The sequence below is a fragment of the Carcharodon carcharias genome, chromosome 4, assembly GCF_017639515.1.
Source record: "Carcharodon carcharias isolate sCarCar2 chromosome 4, sCarCar2.pri, whole genome shotgun sequence".
Classification (NCBI taxonomy): domain Eukaryota; kingdom Metazoa; phylum Chordata; class Chondrichthyes; order Lamniformes; family Lamnidae; genus Carcharodon; species Carcharodon carcharias.
Window position 1 is genome coordinate 123957001 of NC_054470.1, and position 18406 is coordinate 123975406.

Below are 18406 nucleotides of genomic sequence, written 5' to 3' on the forward strand. Positions count from 1 at the left end.
GCGCAGGCCCTGATTCTCCCTCTTTCTCCCACCCCCGCCCACACAGGTAGAGCTGAGCACTTCCGGCCACACATCACGCTGGGCGGGCCTTAATTAGCTGGCCCACACAAAATGGCAGCGCACAGCTGATTGCGGGCAGCTCCTGACCGGCCCGACCGACAGGGAGAAAATTCTCCCCTATGTGATGTCCTCATCCGCTGGATAATTTTATGGGGTCAACATCTTTGCATCGCAGTCTCACAATGCTTCCACCTGTGTATAGTGGAAATCAAGAATTTCAGACTTTGATGTAGAATCAACTATATGGAGTATTTTGAAGCATCCCACTTTTTTGGCCACAATGGGAGATTCCTAAGGACTGTGGTGCAAATTGCTGCCTAATGTGCCTGCCGTTGCCCAGCTCTGAGAAGAGTTACTGTTGTATGTAATATATTTCTTCTCACTTTCTACAAAATCTTTCCTCTCCCAGTCCAAAAGAGCTAAAGGATGATGAATGCAGGTCATTAGCTTCTTGAAAATAAAAATGGTCAGATTTTGATTTTGCAATGCAGATCAGCTAAACTGGCAAATGCTGAATATTCTGTTTTATTGGAAACAAGTTGTAACTCTAATGCTAAATATGATCATAGTAAACCATGTTCTTTTCAAAGAAAGAAGAAAAAAATCCAATTTTAAATTCTGAATCCTGTGCGTGAATAGAATCACAGAATCTTAACAGCACAGGAGGAGGCCATTTGGCCTACTGTGTCTGCATCGGCTCTCCAAATGAGCATTATGACTAGTGCCATTGATCTGCTTTTTCCCTGTACTCTTGCACTTTGTTTCCATTCAAATAATCCTCTAGTCCCCTCTTGAGTGCCTCGATTGAACCTGCCTCCACTACATTTCCAGGCAGTGCATTCCAGACCCGAACCACTCGTTGTGTGAAAATGTTTTTCTCACGTGATGCTGAACCATTGCAGTTTGAAACTCCAGCTAAATTAACTAATTAATTTTTAATGTGCCTGCTCCACTTATACATTTTAATTGATTCATAAATATTTGAGTGAAAATTTAGAAAAATAATCCTTTATTTAAAATAACCCCTTGTTTTTGCTTGAAGACATTTTTCCTACTTTAGAAATTTAATAATTTATCAATCCTTTCTTATTTATCAGTTCAAAACATAAAGGTCCTCAAAGTTAATAAATTTAATGTTTTGAAAATATCGTTTCAAAGATGCCTTCATGTTGTCTATATCATTTTTTTCAGATTGTTAGATGAACTTGGTGAAGGACTTACAGCTCAAGCTATTTCATCTGTTGATCCACAGCTTCTTACCTTTATGGCTCTGGAAGAACGATTGGCTCAAGCAATGGAGGTGATAACCTTTACTAATATTTCCTATGATTAAACCCAGGAATTTGTAACTGACTACACTGGAATTTTTAAATTTTATAACTGATGTACGTTTTAAATTGATCAGTATCCTTGGTGTCCTAGTAATAATTTTTGAATATCCTGACTTTAAAACCCAATAGTTAAATTCAAGGTTTGTTACATAGTGGTGGTTATTTTTATCCATTCTAGTCCTGGTTATTAAATGAATAACTTTGGCACACTATTTAACCATAAGAAAAATGGGCACCGCTGCTATGTAGGGTAAAACACAATAGCCAAGTTTATGCAAATCAAGGCTTTAAAATCAGCAAATAAGATGAATGGAGGCATTGATTGAAGGAGAAGCGTTGGTAAGAGCACCTTGAGAACTCCTTACTTACTCTTTTTGTGCAGTGCAATATTTTACAATCTTGTGAATGGACAGATAGGGTCTTGGCTTAAAGTCTCATGTGAAAGAGAGCATCTTTATCAATGCTGCGTTGCCTCATTACTGTAGTGAAAAGGCAAGCCAAATTATATATAAATGCTAGAGTAGGTCTTGCCAGCAACCTTTTGAGTCAAAGACGAGAGTCCTACCAACTAGGCCACACTATCAATATGCATGTATCTGGCTTATGCTCTGTGATCTTGGTGAATTTGATGCAGATAGAGCATTTCAAAAATTGAATAAATTTTCCATTTCCTGATGTTAACATCCAGCACCTTGGTGAGCATAAAAAATTCTGTCAATGAATTTGTGACCATAATGTATGACCTAGTCTCCAAGAACTATCAGGATCAAGCTCCTTGTAATTCTGCCCTTGTTGAGGCTACTGATGAACTATTACCTGGATGTACTGCCATCTGATAGGGGGATGAGAAGCGGATGCTTACATTATACACTCACCTCTAAATTTGATTATTAACGATAAGTTTAAACTTTCAGACAAGAAAGTTGGTTATTCACTGATCCTCATGGAAAACCACACTTTAAATACCCTAAACAACCTGCTGAGAATTTCATAGTGGAAGAGTTTCAGTTGACAGAAATGGAGAGCATACTTAATCCTCATAATAGCACTTTCTCAAGTCAAAGGCTTTGACATAACTTGCAGGAATACTGCCAATTTTTAAGTGGTTAAAACCACATTGCTTTCTAGCAAAATGTACTAGTAAGATTCCTGCTGTTGGTTCAGTCAGGACCTCCCTTGCACTGTAATGTAGTGCCAAGTGAGAAGAATCCAACATCACTGTGACAATTCTAATAGCTAGTCAATTATTCAGCAGCACCTCTGAGTATAGTGAATCTGTCTAGCTCAGGAAACCGATGCACTTCTTACCAATGCTAAAAAAGCCATGCTTGCTTTCTCCAATTCCATTCAGGAAGATGTTCATCTGTTGGCATTCATAGGAGTTTGGGGTACCAATATGAACAAAAATTGCTTCTAAAAACTTGGCATGAGCCCAATTTATGTCTGCCACCATTATTTAGGTTAATGTAATGTGGAGTCTATTTCCTTCCAGCAAACCAGTTTATTCAGCCTATCTGCATAGTAGACTTCAAATGCTTTTCCAACTCCAATGAAGGTAGTTCCTTCATGTAGCCTTTTGAGCCATATTATAAGCCAGTACTTTAGTCTCCCTAGACGCCAGAGGTGGTCTTGGGTTTGTTAGAGAGCATCAAATTTCTCAAGTCAAGGGCAGTAGCCCAGAGCAACCCTTTCAAGCATGATTGATAGTGGACCTTAACAGCAGAAAAACATTTTGGGTTTCATTTTTGCAATTGTGCATGCTTCAGTTGAGCACAACCTTAATCCAGTTCGTCTCACTAGTGGCCTCCTATGGCTCCATAATAAATCTTTACAGGTGTTCTTAATTGCTCTGGAAGCTTTAATTACTGCTTTATAGACATCTGCCTCTGTCTTGCAACTATTGTACTGTTTGTGTCTAGGATAAGATTATCTACAGAGCAAGAAATTTATATAAAATTTGAAGTTAAGGGAACATGAGAAGGGATTAAAAAATTTTACTTTTGTGCAAGTTTCTTCTGTCATACCCCCTATGTGAAATATTTGACCTCACATCGCTCTCTGATAGCCCCACGGAGATGAGAAATTTGCTGTACCTGTTATTATAAATTTGCATCCTTTAAAGTCTGTAATGCAATATGTTGATACAAATATGAAGCCTTTTACATAATGCTCAAGTACCGTGCAATGGCACCTTTGTGTTGTAGTCCTCTTCTACCTGATTCAGTGGTGCTTAAGTTGTCATTTTGTACAAATTTGATTCCATACACAACTTGAGTGCTTTTACACACACATGCACATTTTTTTTATTATAAAAAAATCTGTCTACACAGATACACAAAAAATATACTAACTAAACATTTTAATTTCCTGGATGCTTTAGTTTTAAATGTGTTTTTATTGAAAGGCTGCTTTGGCACACCTTGAGTCCCTGGCTATAGATGGGGAGCAAGCTCCTCCTCCGGCTCCCAAGGAAACAATTGAATGTTTACCGCAAGTTGCAATCTCTGAGGAGCAGAATGGTAAGTGAAATTATTGTTTCTGGTGTTAGGTGCATTGGTGTTTCTGAAAAATAGATTTCATTTTGGTCAATTAAACGATTTGAGTAGGCCCTGGAATCATCTTGGAAGAACAAATAAAATCATACATTGAGAATTTCTTCAAAGCTGACATCATATTGCAGCAGAAATCCAGTTGATTGTTTTGATTGTAATTTGATGTGCAAGTGCCAGCTTTCTCCTCCTTCAAAAAGTTGTATGATCCAGGAACGGATTTGATCCCTCTTGTGGGCTGAATTAGCTAATTTTCAGCAATGGCAACACTATAGTTGGCCTTTGTCTTCTGGAATATGGCTTATGTGTATATTATAACAGAGACACGTAAATGATTTGATCTTTGATGACAAAATCTTATCTACTGCCTTAGCGGCATCACCTATTCACACCCTTCGGTTCTCAATATTGCACTGTATTCAAAATAAAGAGATTACCTGGTGTTAATTTTTCAACATTGTATTTATATTGTGGGCAACACTGCCACAAGCCACCTTTAATGCCTGTCCCCAGTTGTCCCGAGAAGGTGGTGGAGGTCGTCTTAAACCACTTTAATCCCCGAGGCAGTGGGCTTCCATGATTGTGTTAGGTAGGGAATTCCAGAAGTTTGGCAACATATAGTCAAGCCCAGGATATTCTATCGTTTGTCAGGGAACTTGGATGTAATAGCGATCCCACAACATTGTTGCTCTTGTTCCTCTTTGTGACAGAGGTTACAGAGGATGGAGGTGCTGTTGAATTAACATTGGATAAATGTAACATGAGGTATTTACAGAAAAAGTGTTGGTTCAGTGTCATTCTAACTGCTTAAATCTTAATCAAACTGGATACTCCTCAAATTCATGGCCTCTTTGCCCATTTTTCTCCTTTTCTCAAACTGGGTGTTGGCTGCAGTTCTGTGCAGAACTAATTCAAATATTTGAATGGAAAGATGGGAATTTAATGTGTTTCTTGTTAGCTAGCTGCTTGGTAACCAGTGTTTTACAGGGAAAAATAAATCCAGAAATAATTTGTGGATGCTAAGCAATGTGATTGCTGTTATCTGAATTGAATAGTAATGTATGTCTAAATACAATGCGATTCTCTATTGGTGACTTAAGATAATTTTTGCATTTTGAACCAGAATTGCACAGTCTTTTTTTTGGATCTGTGATCTGTGTTGTAACGTATGGACATTCTACTATTGATCCTGCAGGTTTGGAGCAATCCTGTGCCATCTGTTGCAGTGAATATGTGAAGGAAGAGTTAGTGACAGAGTTACCATGCCATCATTTATTTCATAGGCCATGTGTGACCCTCTGGCTACAGAAGGTATGTACTAATGATCTAACTTTTAACCCATTAATTCAAAAAACATTCCTGAAAGCAAAACACTAATGTTCAAGAAACTTTGGTAATTTAATTGCATTTGGCCTACCTTTCCAAAAAGGTTACTTTACTATTCTTTCTTATTTTTGTAATTTGTAAGACATGTTTAAAATATACGAGTTGAATTTATACGATTACATTTATATAATTTTTAATTTTTCATTAAATATTGAGAAAATTGAAGACATTATCATCAGTCCCGTCTACAAACTCCATTCCCTCTCCCTGGCAACGGTCTGAGGCTGAACCAGATTGTTTACAATCTTGGTGGCATGAGTTTCCAACCACATACCAATGTCATCACTAAAACCATCTATTTCTACCTCAGATGCTGGAAATCTGAAATAACAGAAAATGCTGGAAAAACTCAAGTCTGGCAGCATCTATGGAGAGAAAAACAGAGTTAATGTTTTGAGTCCATATGACCCTTCTTCAGAGCTATGTGAAATTGTCCAACTCCGTCCTTGCCTTAATTCATCTGCTACCGAGAACCTTATCCATACCTTTGTTGCCTCCAGACCAGGGATGAGAAATTTGTGCCATTTGGTGGAATTCCAAATTTGGGATCATGAAATTCCACCCTTTTAATCTTTCTTTCTGATCTCCACCTCTGCAGAGGTGCATTTGAAATGTACCATGCTTTAAACATTTTAAAAAGGACATTATACTCCTCTGAACTTGTGTATGCAAAAACAGAAAGAAAACAGATTTCCTGTTGATTCTGGAAGAGGGGTGTGTGTGTGTGTGTGCAATTTACCTACTCCTGGCCGCCTGTGAAGTGTGTTGCCATGTGGCTTTGTCAGACATGCTGTTGGAGCATGAGCTGCTGGGTGAGGAAGGATCAATCACAGCATGTGAATGTCACAAAGGGCGGATTTCAAGGACAGTTGAGAGATGAAATGTGTTTTGGAGAGTACTAGGCAGCTGGGTGGGGAGGACATCTTTGAATATGGCTGCTGGCTGGGAGGAAATCAGGCTGTTGGCAGCCAACTTCCAGAGAGCGCATTTCACAAGCACCGTGCAGAGGTATGACTGTAAAACTGTTATTTCCCCATTTTTCCACCCTGCTTGACAGCACCTACTTTCCTGGGCAAACTTTTTTTTCTCTCTTCCCAATAACTTCAGACTCCTTGTAGGCAATGTCTAGTGAGAGCTCCCTTTCAGACTGTTGTGCACCCCTTAGTCTGAAGGTTGGTCTCTCTCTCTTGGATCAGTATGTGTGAGCTTAGAGGTGGGGGGGGGGGGGGATTTGTTTGTCAAACTCGTTTTCTTGTTTATAAAGCACCGTGTTATAGGCTTTTCCTCCATTTGTCCCCTAATCTATGTATTTTCTAAAGCTGCGTAACTTTTCTTGACCAGCAAAGAAAGTTGAACATGACTGCATCATCAAAAAATTAGCATAAACAATTAGTGTTGACAGAAAACATAGAACATTCAATTTGTAATCTTGTTTTTGCAAAGCAAACCTTGCAATATGAGGTCAAATTAGGAACCTTAGAAACATAGCTTTAATTATTTTGGAGGTTGTGTCTGCCACCTTGTGTTTTGAGAAATCAATTACAGTGATTCAAAGTTCTTATGCACGTAGCAGCAATTTGTATTTATGAAAGAGCCCTAATGTAATAAAACATCTCAAGGTCCTTCAGAGGAGCTTTATAAAACAAGTATGATACCAAGCCACAGAAGGAGATATTAGGTCAGACAACCAAAAGCTTAGTCAAAGAAGTAGGTTTAAGGAATGTCTAAAGGAGGAACGCGCAGCAGAGTCTGAGAGGTTTAGGGAGGGAATTCCAGAGTTTAGGGACTTAGCCGCTGAAGGCACGGCCACCAGTGGCGGAGCAATTAAAATCAGGGATGGTCAGGAAACCAGAATTACAGACATGCATGCAGGTATCTGTGGGTTTTGGGGCTGGTGAAGATCGTAGGTAGGGAGGGGTGAGGCCTTGGAGGGATTTGAAAACAAGGATGAGAATTTTAAAGTGGTTGGATTGCTTAACCAGGAACCAGTGTAGGTCAGTGAATGTGGGATGATAGGTAAACAGGAATTGGCGTGATTAAGGATGATACGAGCAGCAGAGTTTTGGATGCCCTTAAGCTGACACAGAATAAAATGTGGGAGGCTGGCCAGCAGTGTTTTAAAATAGTCTAATACAAAAGCAACAAAGTTGTGGATGAGGGTTTCAGCAGCAGATGAGCTAAGGCAGGGGTGGAGACAGGCAATGTTACAGAGGTGGAAATAGTTGATCTTGATGATGGCACAGATGTGGAAGCTCACCTTGGGGTCAGAATAGTCTGATCCAGCCTCGGAGAGGGGTGAAATTGGTGGTTAGGGAATGGAGTTTGTCATGTGGACCAAAGACTGGCCTCAATCTTCCCAATTTTTAATTGGACGAAATTTCTGTTCATCCAGTACTGGGTATCGAACAAGCAGTCTGAGAGTTTAGACACAGTGGAGGGAGGTGATGGTAAAGTAGAGCTGGGTGTTATCAATGTACAAGTGGAAACTGACATGTTTGTAATACATTACAATTGATGTGAAACCTCACTTAAGCTTGCAACTTACAACATCTGCCTTTGGAACTGGAGTATATTCGACTGTCTAAGCTGAGATACAAAGTTGATCAAATTCACCATGTTAGGTTGTGGCCTGGCGTTTCCCCATTGAATGCAATTGGGAAATTAGATACAAAAATGTTTCCATTGTTGCCCATTTGTCGATGTCAAGTTACTGTCAAGTATCTAACAAATCTCATTAGACTATACCAAAATTTAAAATAAACATAAATCAAGTTAAACAATTGGAGCCAAGGTATACCCAAACCAATATCATATATTTCTTCTTTAATTATGAAAATGTAAGTTTCAACTCCTTCAACCATCATTTATGCACAACATGGATAGATAGATGGAAGGAGCTAAGTTCTGATGTATTTATTTAATCCTGTATTATGTGTACTAATTATATTAAATGCTGAATTGTTCAAATGCTGAGGTCACTTTGGTAGTTTGATACAAATACTGTCGAGACTGTGGACCAATGTGATAGAAGGTAAACTAAATTAATGTTTCTATCCATTTGAAGTCTAAAAATTTCACCAATTTGAAGTGGCCTAGAAAGAAGCATTTGCTTTCACTACAGTTCATAGAGTGCTATAGTTACATGATTCCTTGTCACAAAGAATTTTCAGAACTTTTTGTCTTTGACCCCTGCTCCAGACTTGATTATTTCAAGACACTCAGGGCCGGTGTGCCACATTCTATCTTCTATAAACTTAAGGTCATCCAAAACTCTTCTGCTCAGGTTGTTGATGTTATATTACACCAGTTAACGTAGTAGAATATTCCAAGAAGCTTCACAGGAGTGATAGTAAATAAAATTTTGACACCAAGCCACGTAAGGAAATAATTAGGGCAGGTGATCAAAAGTTTGGTTCAAAGAGGTAGGTTTTAAGGAGCACTTTAAAGCAGGATAGAGATATAGAGAGTTAGAGAAGTTTAGGAATGCAATTCCAGAGTTTAAGGTTTTTACAGCTGAAGACACAACACCTAATGATGGAGTGATTAAAATTGGGGATATATAGAGGAGGCCAGAATTGGAGGAGTGTTGTTATCTTGGCGAGTTGTAGGGATGGATAATGTTACAGAGGTGGGGAGGTGAGAGGCCATGGTAGGATTTTAAAGCAAACATGAGAGTTTTAAAATCAAAATGTTGCTTAACCAGGTGCCGGTGTGGATCAGAAGTATTGAGAAATAGGTGACTGGGACTTGGAGCAAGTTGGGATGCAGGCAGCGTTTAGATGTGCTTCAGCTTCTGAATGGTGGAAGATGTTAAGCTGGCCAAGAGTGCATTAGAATAGTCTAGTATAGAGTTAACAAAGAGATGGATGAGGATTTTAGCAGCAGATGCATTGAGACAGGGCTGGAGTCAGGTGATGGTACAGAGGTGAAAGTAGGTGGTCATAGTGATGATGTGGATGTGTGGTCAGAAACTCATTTTGGGTTCAGATAAAACAGCAAGGTTGGAATCATTCTGGATCAGCCTCAAACAGTTGCTAAAGAGAGGGATGGAGTCAGTGACTACAGAATTAAGACCATAAAACTTATGGGAAAAGTCAAAAGGTATACCTCTAAAGCCACCAATAAATTTAAGGATCATTAGTACATAAATCTTGCAACGTAAGGTCAGTTTCATAAGGTCAAGCCCGTGGAAGTATTAATTCCATGCTATAACCAACTAAAGGAAACAGAAAGGTTTGCACTTTTATAATGCCTTTCACAAACCATAGGATGTCCCAAAGTGCTTCACAGGCAAAAAAGTGCTTTTGAAGTGTAGTTCCCTGTTGAAATGTAGGAAATACAGTGACCAAGTTCTCACAAACGGCAATGTGATGATGACCAGTGTCAGTCTTGATTTTTCTGTTTCAATTCTGGAGTGGGAATTGAACCTGCAACCTTCTGACTCTGAGACAAGAGCGCTACCAAGCGAGCCACAGTTGACGAGTTACTGCTATAACTTTATGGGTTTGATTTTGCTATCATCACAAGTATAATAGTTATAGTCACTCCTGTATGTAGTCTGAATGCCTTACCGTTAAGTAGTGTACCTACACTTGCCATTGTGTTACTCTGGTATAATAATACTGCCTTGTCATCTGTGATGAATATTCATGTTTTTACAAATTCTCCAAAAGCAGACTGAGCAAACATGGGATGAGACCAGATATGCAACGTTAAGCTGTTTTATTTCACAAAGTAAAATCAGATTTACAGCTATGATCCAATTCACTTAGTTTAATCAGTACAACTTATTTTCACGTAATAATACAATAAAATGAATACACAATCCTTCCCCCATATTAAAGGGTCATCTGACTTAAAATAGTTTCTGTTTAGTTTTCTGTGTGCTAAACTTCTCTCAACCTTTGCTGGGCCTTACTCTGTCCTGCTATTTTGTTGAAAAAAAATGGCTTCCTTCACAGCTTTTTCAGTCTGCAGTCTTTGATGGGCTTAATTGACTGTGCCAGTAAATGTCTCCTTTTTTTCAAAACAATAAGTCTCCCCCGGAAAGGAGGCTGCACCATTTTTTATTTGGTTGGGTCAGATGCAGCGATCCTGGGTGAGCTTCTCGCAGGATTCAAAGTCGATATCAAAACTCCTAAGTGAAACCTTCAGAGTGCCCTTGTAGTGGTTCTTTTGAGAATGCTATGAGAGTGCATCCCACACCCAAGCTCTCATAGAAGATTCACTTTGGTGAGTGAGTGTCAGGCACCCTGGCTATATGAGCAGCCCAACTCAGTTGGGTGTGGCCTCCTTCAAAAGCAAGTGTAGAATGGGCAGAGAGAAAATGCAAGGAGAGGAAATCCTAAACCAGCAGCTTGTCTGGAGTGTCCTGTCCTCTTCGCACCTTGGACTTAGCCATTTCAGAACCTGTCGAATTGGAGTGAAACAAGTCATCCTCGATCCTGAGAGACTGCCTAAGAAGTTATGCAACAGAACCTTCTGAACTCAGGTCAACCTTAGCAGTCACCTATGTTACCCTATCAACACCCCAGATGATGAACATGGTGCAGCTGGTTATCTTTGCATCGAAGGACAAGCAGGAAGTAAAAAGAACTAGAAAGGAAGACCTGCCAGACCACAGTCAAGTGTTCAGGAAAGCAGACCTCCCAATACAATGAATGAGAGACATTTATTAATTCCAGAGAAAAACTAATAAATTGCTTATCGTTTGCAGTCACAGTGGGGGGAGGGGGATATCAGCTTAATAGCATATTAATCATCTATTACCTCTGTGCCCTTTTTTTGTTGTGTACAGATGCCTTGCTTTAAAAATCCAATATTAACAGTAACTCTACATTTAAAAAAAGCAAAAATACTGTGAATGCTGGAAATTTGAAATTGTTATGAAAATATAATTTTCACAATATTTTTATGATTTATTGTAAAAGTAGGTTAATAGTGGGGCTTTGGATTAGTTTCTCTGTGTGTATGTGTGGGATTTAATTGAATTGGAGATGGCTGATCTGGAGATTTTGTGTCATCAAAAAAGAAGCTGGGGTTGAAATGCTAAATATGTAAACATGGTTGACATTTTTGAATGTGAGGTGTAAGGAAAATTTGCATTTTTAGATAAACCAGAGTAGTTTGAATTTCAAAGAGATGGTAAGATGTTACACCTAGTCAGAAGAAGCCAAACAATGTGTTTATTTTTTCCAAGGTTACTGATGAAATTAGTACTATGAAAGATGAGCTGGGGCTGGGTTGATTGAGCATCTCCCAAAAGTATTCCACCAGCTTTTCCTCCTGCTCCTCATCCATCAATAGCATCCTACCATTCTTGCCCTTGGTTGGTACAGTGTTGTTGCTTCTTGTTCCAGTCAGTTCCTGTACAGTCCTGTAGCCTGGGCCAGCATTTATTGCCCATCTCTAGTTGTCCTTGAGAAGGTGATGGTGAGCTGCCTTCTTGCACCGCTCTAGTCCATGTGATGTAGGTACACCCACAGTGCTGTTAGGGAGGTTGTTCCAGGATTTTGACCAGCGACAGTGAAGGAACGGTGATATATTTCCAAGTCAGGATGGTGTGTTGCTTGGAGGGGAACTTCCACGTGGTGGTGTTCCCATCTATCTGCTGCCCTTGTCCTTCTAGATAGTAGTGGTCATGGGTTTGGAAGATGCTGTCGCAGGTGAATTTCTGCAGTGCATCTTGTAGATCGTACACACTGTTGCTACTGTGCATCTTTGGTGGAGGGAGCGAATGTTTGTGGATGTGGTGCCAATCAAGCAGGCTGCTTTGCCCTGGATGCTGTCAAGCTTCTTGAGTATTGTGGGAGCTGCACTAATCCAGGCAAGTAGGGAGTATTCCATCACACTCCTGACTTGCGCCTTGTAGATGGTGGACAGACTTTGCGGAGTCAGGAGGTGAGTTACTTGTCACAGGATTCCTAGCCTCTGACCTGCTCTTGTAGCCACAGTATTTATATGGCTAGTCCAGTTCCTAGTCCAGTTCAGTTTCTGGTCAAAGTAATCCCCAGGATGTTGATAGTAGGGGATTCAGTGATGGTAATGCCATTGAACGTCAAGGGCACTGGTTGGTTTCTCTCTTGTTGGAGATATTCATTGCCGGACACCTATGTGGCACAAATGTTACTTGCCACTTGTCAGCCCTGGATATTGTCCTGGTCTTGTTGCATTTGGACATGGGTTGCTTCAGATCTGAGGAGTCGTGAACGGAGCTGAACATCGTGCAATCATCAGCGAACATCCCCACTTCTGACCTTATGATGGAAGGAAGGTCATTGATGAAGCAGCTCTCCTTCACAGCATTATCCAGTCATCTGTATCTCTCATTTTGTTCTCGTCTTTGTTCAATGTTCTTTTCCCGGCCCGTCTTGCTCTTCACCATGTGCAGAGGGATCTAGGTGTCCTGGTATATGAATCACATAAAATTAGTATGCAGGTACAGCAAGTGTTCAGGGAAGCAAATGGAATGTTGGCATTTATTGCAAGAAGAATGGAATATAAAGGTAGGGAAGTTTTACTACAATTGTACAGGGCCTTGGTGAGACCATATCTGAATACTGTGTGTCGTTTTGGTCTATTTATTTTTAAAAATATATAATTGCTCTAGAGGTTCACTGGAATCATTCCTGGGATGAAGGGGTTGTCTTATGAAGAAAGGTTGAACAGGTTAGTCCTATACCCATTGGAATTTAGAAGAATGAGAGTTGATTTTATTGAAACATATAAGATCTTGAGGGGACTGGATAGGGTGGATACTTGGAGGATGTTTCCTTTTATGGGGAGGATTAAAACTAGGGGACATAGTTTAAAAATAAGACATCTCTCTTTTAAGACAGAGATGAGGATAAACTTTTTCTCCTGAAGGGTCAATGGCGTGTGGAATTCTCTTCCCCAGAAAGTAGTGGAGGCTGGATCATTGAATTTATTCAAGGAAGAGTTAGATTTTTGTAAGGCAAGGGAATCAAGAGTTATGGGGTCAGACAGGAAAGTGGAATGACAACACAACCAGAACAGCCATGATCTTATTGAATGGTGATGCAGGTTCAAAGGGCCAAATGGTCTATTCGTGCTCCTATGTTCTTATGTTCACTAACTGTCTTTCACCAATCAATTTCTACCTTGGGTTAGTGATCTTTCATTCTTTGTTGATTCCTTTCCTCTGCTCAATGGTTACCTCTGCACTTTCGTTAATCCCTCAATGTTGCCCAACTTCGTTAGCACTTTGAATCTGTTGGAGAGGGCCAGCCGGAAACTGATATGTCCCTGTCCTCTAGTTTCCCATTGCAAATTACCTTTGTGATTCCATGGTTGTTGCCTTCTTCAGCTTCAGGTAGATCCCGCCTAACACAAGGTGGTGGTCCGATCTTTCATCACCTCGAGAAATCTGAACCTCTTTTAGGAATAGCTTCCATCTGCTGCAGATGCATATATAGTCAATCACCTTCAGGGTGTTACCATCTGGAGATCTCCATATCTTTTTGTGGATGCCCTTGTGTTTGGAGAAGGTATTCCCAATGCTGAGCCCATTGCTGTTGCAGAAGGCCGGGAGGCACTTACCATTTCTATTGAACATGCTTGCTGACCCATTAGGCCTGATCATACTGTTCAGTACTTGCAGGTTACTGTTGAGCTTAGCATTGAGGCCACCAATCAGTAGCTTGATATCATAGCTTTGTTCATTGTGTTTTGCAATTGGTGGTAAAATTCATCATCCTCCTCCTCTGTGTCCATCTCTGTAGGTGCATAACCTTGCACAACAGTGACTTAGGCGTGCCTTGTGTGGAATTGGATAGTGATGATGCAATGGTTTACTGGCTTCCACTCCACTAATGCTAATATCGAGCATCTGTTGAGTATGAGGTTAACTCAATAGGTGTGGTGTTCTTCTTCCCTGGAGCACAGGATCGTCATGCCCTCACTGCTGATTTGCCCTAGGCATGTTCATTGCATCTTGCTGATGCCTAGGTTGTCAAGTGGATAGATTCTCATTTCTCGCAGCAACTAGAATATCTTCATGCACTGGAAAACTGTTGGGACATTCCATCTGCCAATTCTGGTGATGGTTTTGGTGTTGAAGATTGAGTTTGTCAAGGATGGGACTTTCTTTCGGCTCTCATCCATTCCCAACGTACGTACATCCTCGGCTTTGCCATTCTTTCTTTGCTGAGGTTTGCTATTTCTTGCTGTTTTGTAGGAAGACCAAGACAATGATGACTGGATGGCAACAAGGCCTTCCCATCACCATCAGGCAACAGAACATCAAGGACACGACCACTTCCACCACCTAGGAAACAACATCTCCATGTAGAGATAAATGCTCACACAAGAATCTGCAAAGCAGCATCAGTCTTCCAGCTGCGCCACGTGGTCTGTGCATCCAACACCATCAACATGACCATGAAGCTGTGATTCTATATGTCCATGGTAGTACCAACTGCAATCCATGTCAGTGAGGCATGAAAGAGAACACAAAAGATGTTACATAATTTGGACATCATTCACCAGGGTTGCCTACGTAGGAACCTGGGCATCACATGAAGAGACAACATCACCAGCCAAAAGGTGCTACAGAGAACTGATTAGAAGCACCTGCAAGAATTTGTGACAGAGGGATGACTGAAACTGGCGGGACATGTATTTTGCCACCCAGACATACACCCCACCAGAGTGGCAGTAGAATGGACACCACCAGATGGAAAAAAAAGATGGGACCAGCCGAAGAAGACCTGGTGAAGCACATTTAAGGAGGACTTCCAAGAGTGGGACACCACATAGGCTAGGAAAAAGAAAGTGATGGAACGGGACTGGTGAGAAGGTTTTGCTGCCCATTGTCCCACGTGAGACCGGAGGACCTAAGTCTAAGGTTTTGAAATATTGTCATGGGATCTTTTACACGCACCTGAGCAGGCAGATAGAACCTTGATTTAAAGTTTCATTCAAAAGACTGCATCTCCAACACTGCAGTGATCCCTCAGTACTGCACTGGAATTTTAGCCTTGAATCTTATGCTCAAACCCTTGAGTGGGACTTGAACCTGGAACGTTGTGATTCAGAAGTAAGTGCGCTGTCAACTGAGCCACACTCTAATGTTAATACATTCTTCAGCAAAGCTAGGAATTACATAAAAACAAAAACAAAAATACCTGGAAAAACTCAGCAAGTCTGACAGCGTCTGCGGAGCGGAATACAGTTAACGTTTCGAGCCCGTATGACTCTTCAACAGAACTAAGGAAAAAAGGTTAAATATAAACTGGTTTAATTACATTGGCCGTTTCCTTATCATAAATATCATTTTCTTTCAAAAAAAATTGAGGGCCAGTTACCAGTGGGGAAGCCTGCTTGCCAGCTGGGTACATCGGCAGTAACTTGGTCTTCCATTGATAATGTGCATTCATAAGATTATGCATCAAATTTATGTACAAATTATTTCAAGTTACAGTATTTACAAATTACTACAAGCCAGTACAAGAATTTATAATAATTTCAGAACACCAATAATGATTGGCTAACCAACAGAAAGCAGAGAGTCGGGATAAATGGTTCTTTTTCTGGATGGCAAGCTGTAACTAGGGCGGTGCCACAGAGTTCGGTCCTTGGGCCCCAACTATTTACAATCTATATTAATTACTTGAATTCAGGGATAGAAGGTACTATAGTTAAATTTGCAGATGACACCAAAATAGGTGGGAAAGTAAGTTGCAATAAAGAAATAAGAAATTTATAAATGGATATGGACAGGTTAGGTGAAATGGCCAAAATCTGGCAGATGGAGTTTAACGTGGATGAGTGTGAGGTTATCCATTTTGGTCGGAAGAATAAAAAGGCAACTTGTTATTTAAATGGAGAGAAACTTCATAATGCTTCAGTGCAGAGGGATTTGGGTGTCCTCATGCATGAATCGCTGAAAGCTAGCATGCAGGTACAGCAGGTAATAAGGGAGGCAAATGGAATTTTGGAATTTATTGCTAAAGGAATAAAGTTTAAAAATAGGGAAGTGTTGTTGTAACTGTACAAGGCATTGGCAAGTACTGTGCACAGTTTTGGTCCCCTTACTTGAGGAAGTATGTAGTTGCATTGGAGGCGGATCAGAGGAGGTTCACTGGATTGATTCCAGAAATGTGTGGCTTGTCTTATGAGGAGAGATTGAGCAGTTTAGGCCTGTACTCGCTAGAGTTTAGAAGGATGAGAGGAGATCTAATTGAGATATATATGACGCTAAAGGGTATAGACAAAGTAGATGTGGAGCATTCTAGAACAAGAGGCCATAGTTTTAGGCTCAGAGGTGGTAGATTTAAATCAGAGATGAGGAGGAATTACTTTTCTCAAAGGGTCGTGAATCTCTGGAATTCACTAACTCAGAGCGCAGTGGATGCCAGGACGCTGAATAAATTTAAGGAGGAGATAGGCAAATTTTTAATTAGTAATGGGTTGAAAGGTTATGGGGAGTGGGCGGGAAATTGGAGTTGAGGCCGAAATGAGATCAGCCATCGTATTGAATGGCAGGGCAGGCTCGAGGGGCTGAATTGCCTACACCTGCTCCTAGTTCTTAATGTGCTTATGTTATGCAATACTGTAGGAATTACAGAAGTTCAAATCCTGTGAAGCTATCTTTTTCTTCTTCACTGTTGACATAAACGTTCGCTGATCAACATTCCTAACTGGAAATTGAGTGAAAAGAGTGGAATAGTAGAGAGATTGCATTGTTTACTGACTGACTACTTGTTCTATTTCAGTCTGGGACATGTCCTGTATGTCGTCACATTCTTACATCAACACTTCCAGAAGCTGCCACTACTGCATTTTTATCAGAACCAGAGACCACTCCTTCTACCCGTGATGGTCCTGCAATACGCTGAAGCCAAAGTTTTCCCAATGAATGTGAAAGGGAACTGCACTATTTAAATAGGAGCAGAAAGTATGAAAAATATGTTGCGATTTTACTTGTAGGCTTATTTTGTTAAAGGCTGACAAAACTGTCTTACTACTGGTGAGGTGTTTAATTCTGCATTATAATTATATGTAAAAAAAACCCTTCATTAATGGTTGTATTTTTGTGACAGAAAATTAGATCTTTTGTTGCTGTTAATATTTGGTGGGGGCTTATGATGTGTTTGATTTGTTTCTCTGTTTAAATGAAATTCTAAATATGCTTTTTGGTTCAAAAAATCATGTATTTTGATGCTGATATCTATTTGCACAGAGAGCTTAGGGCACAAATGTATTAAGTTTTATTTTGGAAGTTAATTCTAAAGTTTTTTGTTTTGTCTAATGCAGTAACACACTGACTTTACATAGGGTGATGGAGCGTGAGGAAGTTGTCTTAATTCCATGGGATAAAAAACTTTAGTTTCTTTCAATGTGACCCGAACAGTGACCATAAACGAAGACATCATCTGATATCACAACAGTATTGAGATTTGTTTCACCTCCAATAAACTGCATTATTAAAATTGAAAGTTCTGGCATACTGTTTAAATGTAATAGTTATTCTGAATTCAAAAATCTGAGGAAGAAATATTTTCAACAGTTTAAAACTGGAACTTTTTTTTAAAATCCTTTGAATTATCTTCCTTGTTCTGTATTTGAGACCAGTGCCATGAGATCTCATATGACGTACATCACTATATTTTAAGTTTATCATTCAGTGAAGTTAGCAATCAGAATTGCATGCAGACTATCTACTTGGTAACTCAAAATAAAAAGTTGTTTTATAAACATTTTATTTAAACCGTGTAACTGCAGAGAAAATAGTGCAGTGACTTATTACTAAAATTTAATTTTCCAAAAGGAGAAATATAAGCTAGAATTCTCCCATGACCACGCCAAATATGTCAGGAGCAGGTGGGCAAAAAATTGGTTTCACACGGGCATAATTTATCAGCAGGATCTTCCAGTGCTGCCCACCATGGTGGATCAGAAATCCTGCTGGAGGCCAGCAAGAAGCCAGTTTGCATCCCACTAATGGGATACAAATGAAGGCCTGTCCTGAATTGCTTTCCACACCCAATTCTCTGTTATGCCAGCGGGAAAACATGCCAGTCTAGAGCATGCCTGGACGTGTGATGTGCAGAAGTCAGG

General features: G+C 40.1%; 1 protein-coding gene across 6 annotated transcripts in view; it reads left to right on the forward strand.

Annotated features, from left to right (window-relative positions):
• pja2 (praja ring finger ubiquitin ligase 2) overlaps nucleotides 1-17784 on the forward strand; it is a 101847-nt gene extending 84063 nt beyond the window's left edge. For all 6 annotated transcript variants that reach the window (XM_041185559.1, XM_041185564.1, XM_041185558.1 and 3 more), the window contains exons 6-9: nucleotides 1252-1360; nucleotides 3796-3910; nucleotides 5136-5251; nucleotides 17062-17784. In XM_041185559.1, the coding sequence (XP_041041493.1) occupies nucleotides 1252-1360; nucleotides 3796-3910; nucleotides 5136-5251; nucleotides 17062-17184 (463 nt within the window). In that variant the 3' untranslated portion in view covers nucleotides 17185-17784. The remainder of the gene's footprint in view (nucleotides 1-1251; nucleotides 1361-3795; nucleotides 3911-5135; nucleotides 5252-17061) is intronic.
• The last annotated feature ends 622 nt before the right edge of the window (nucleotides 17785-18406 follow it).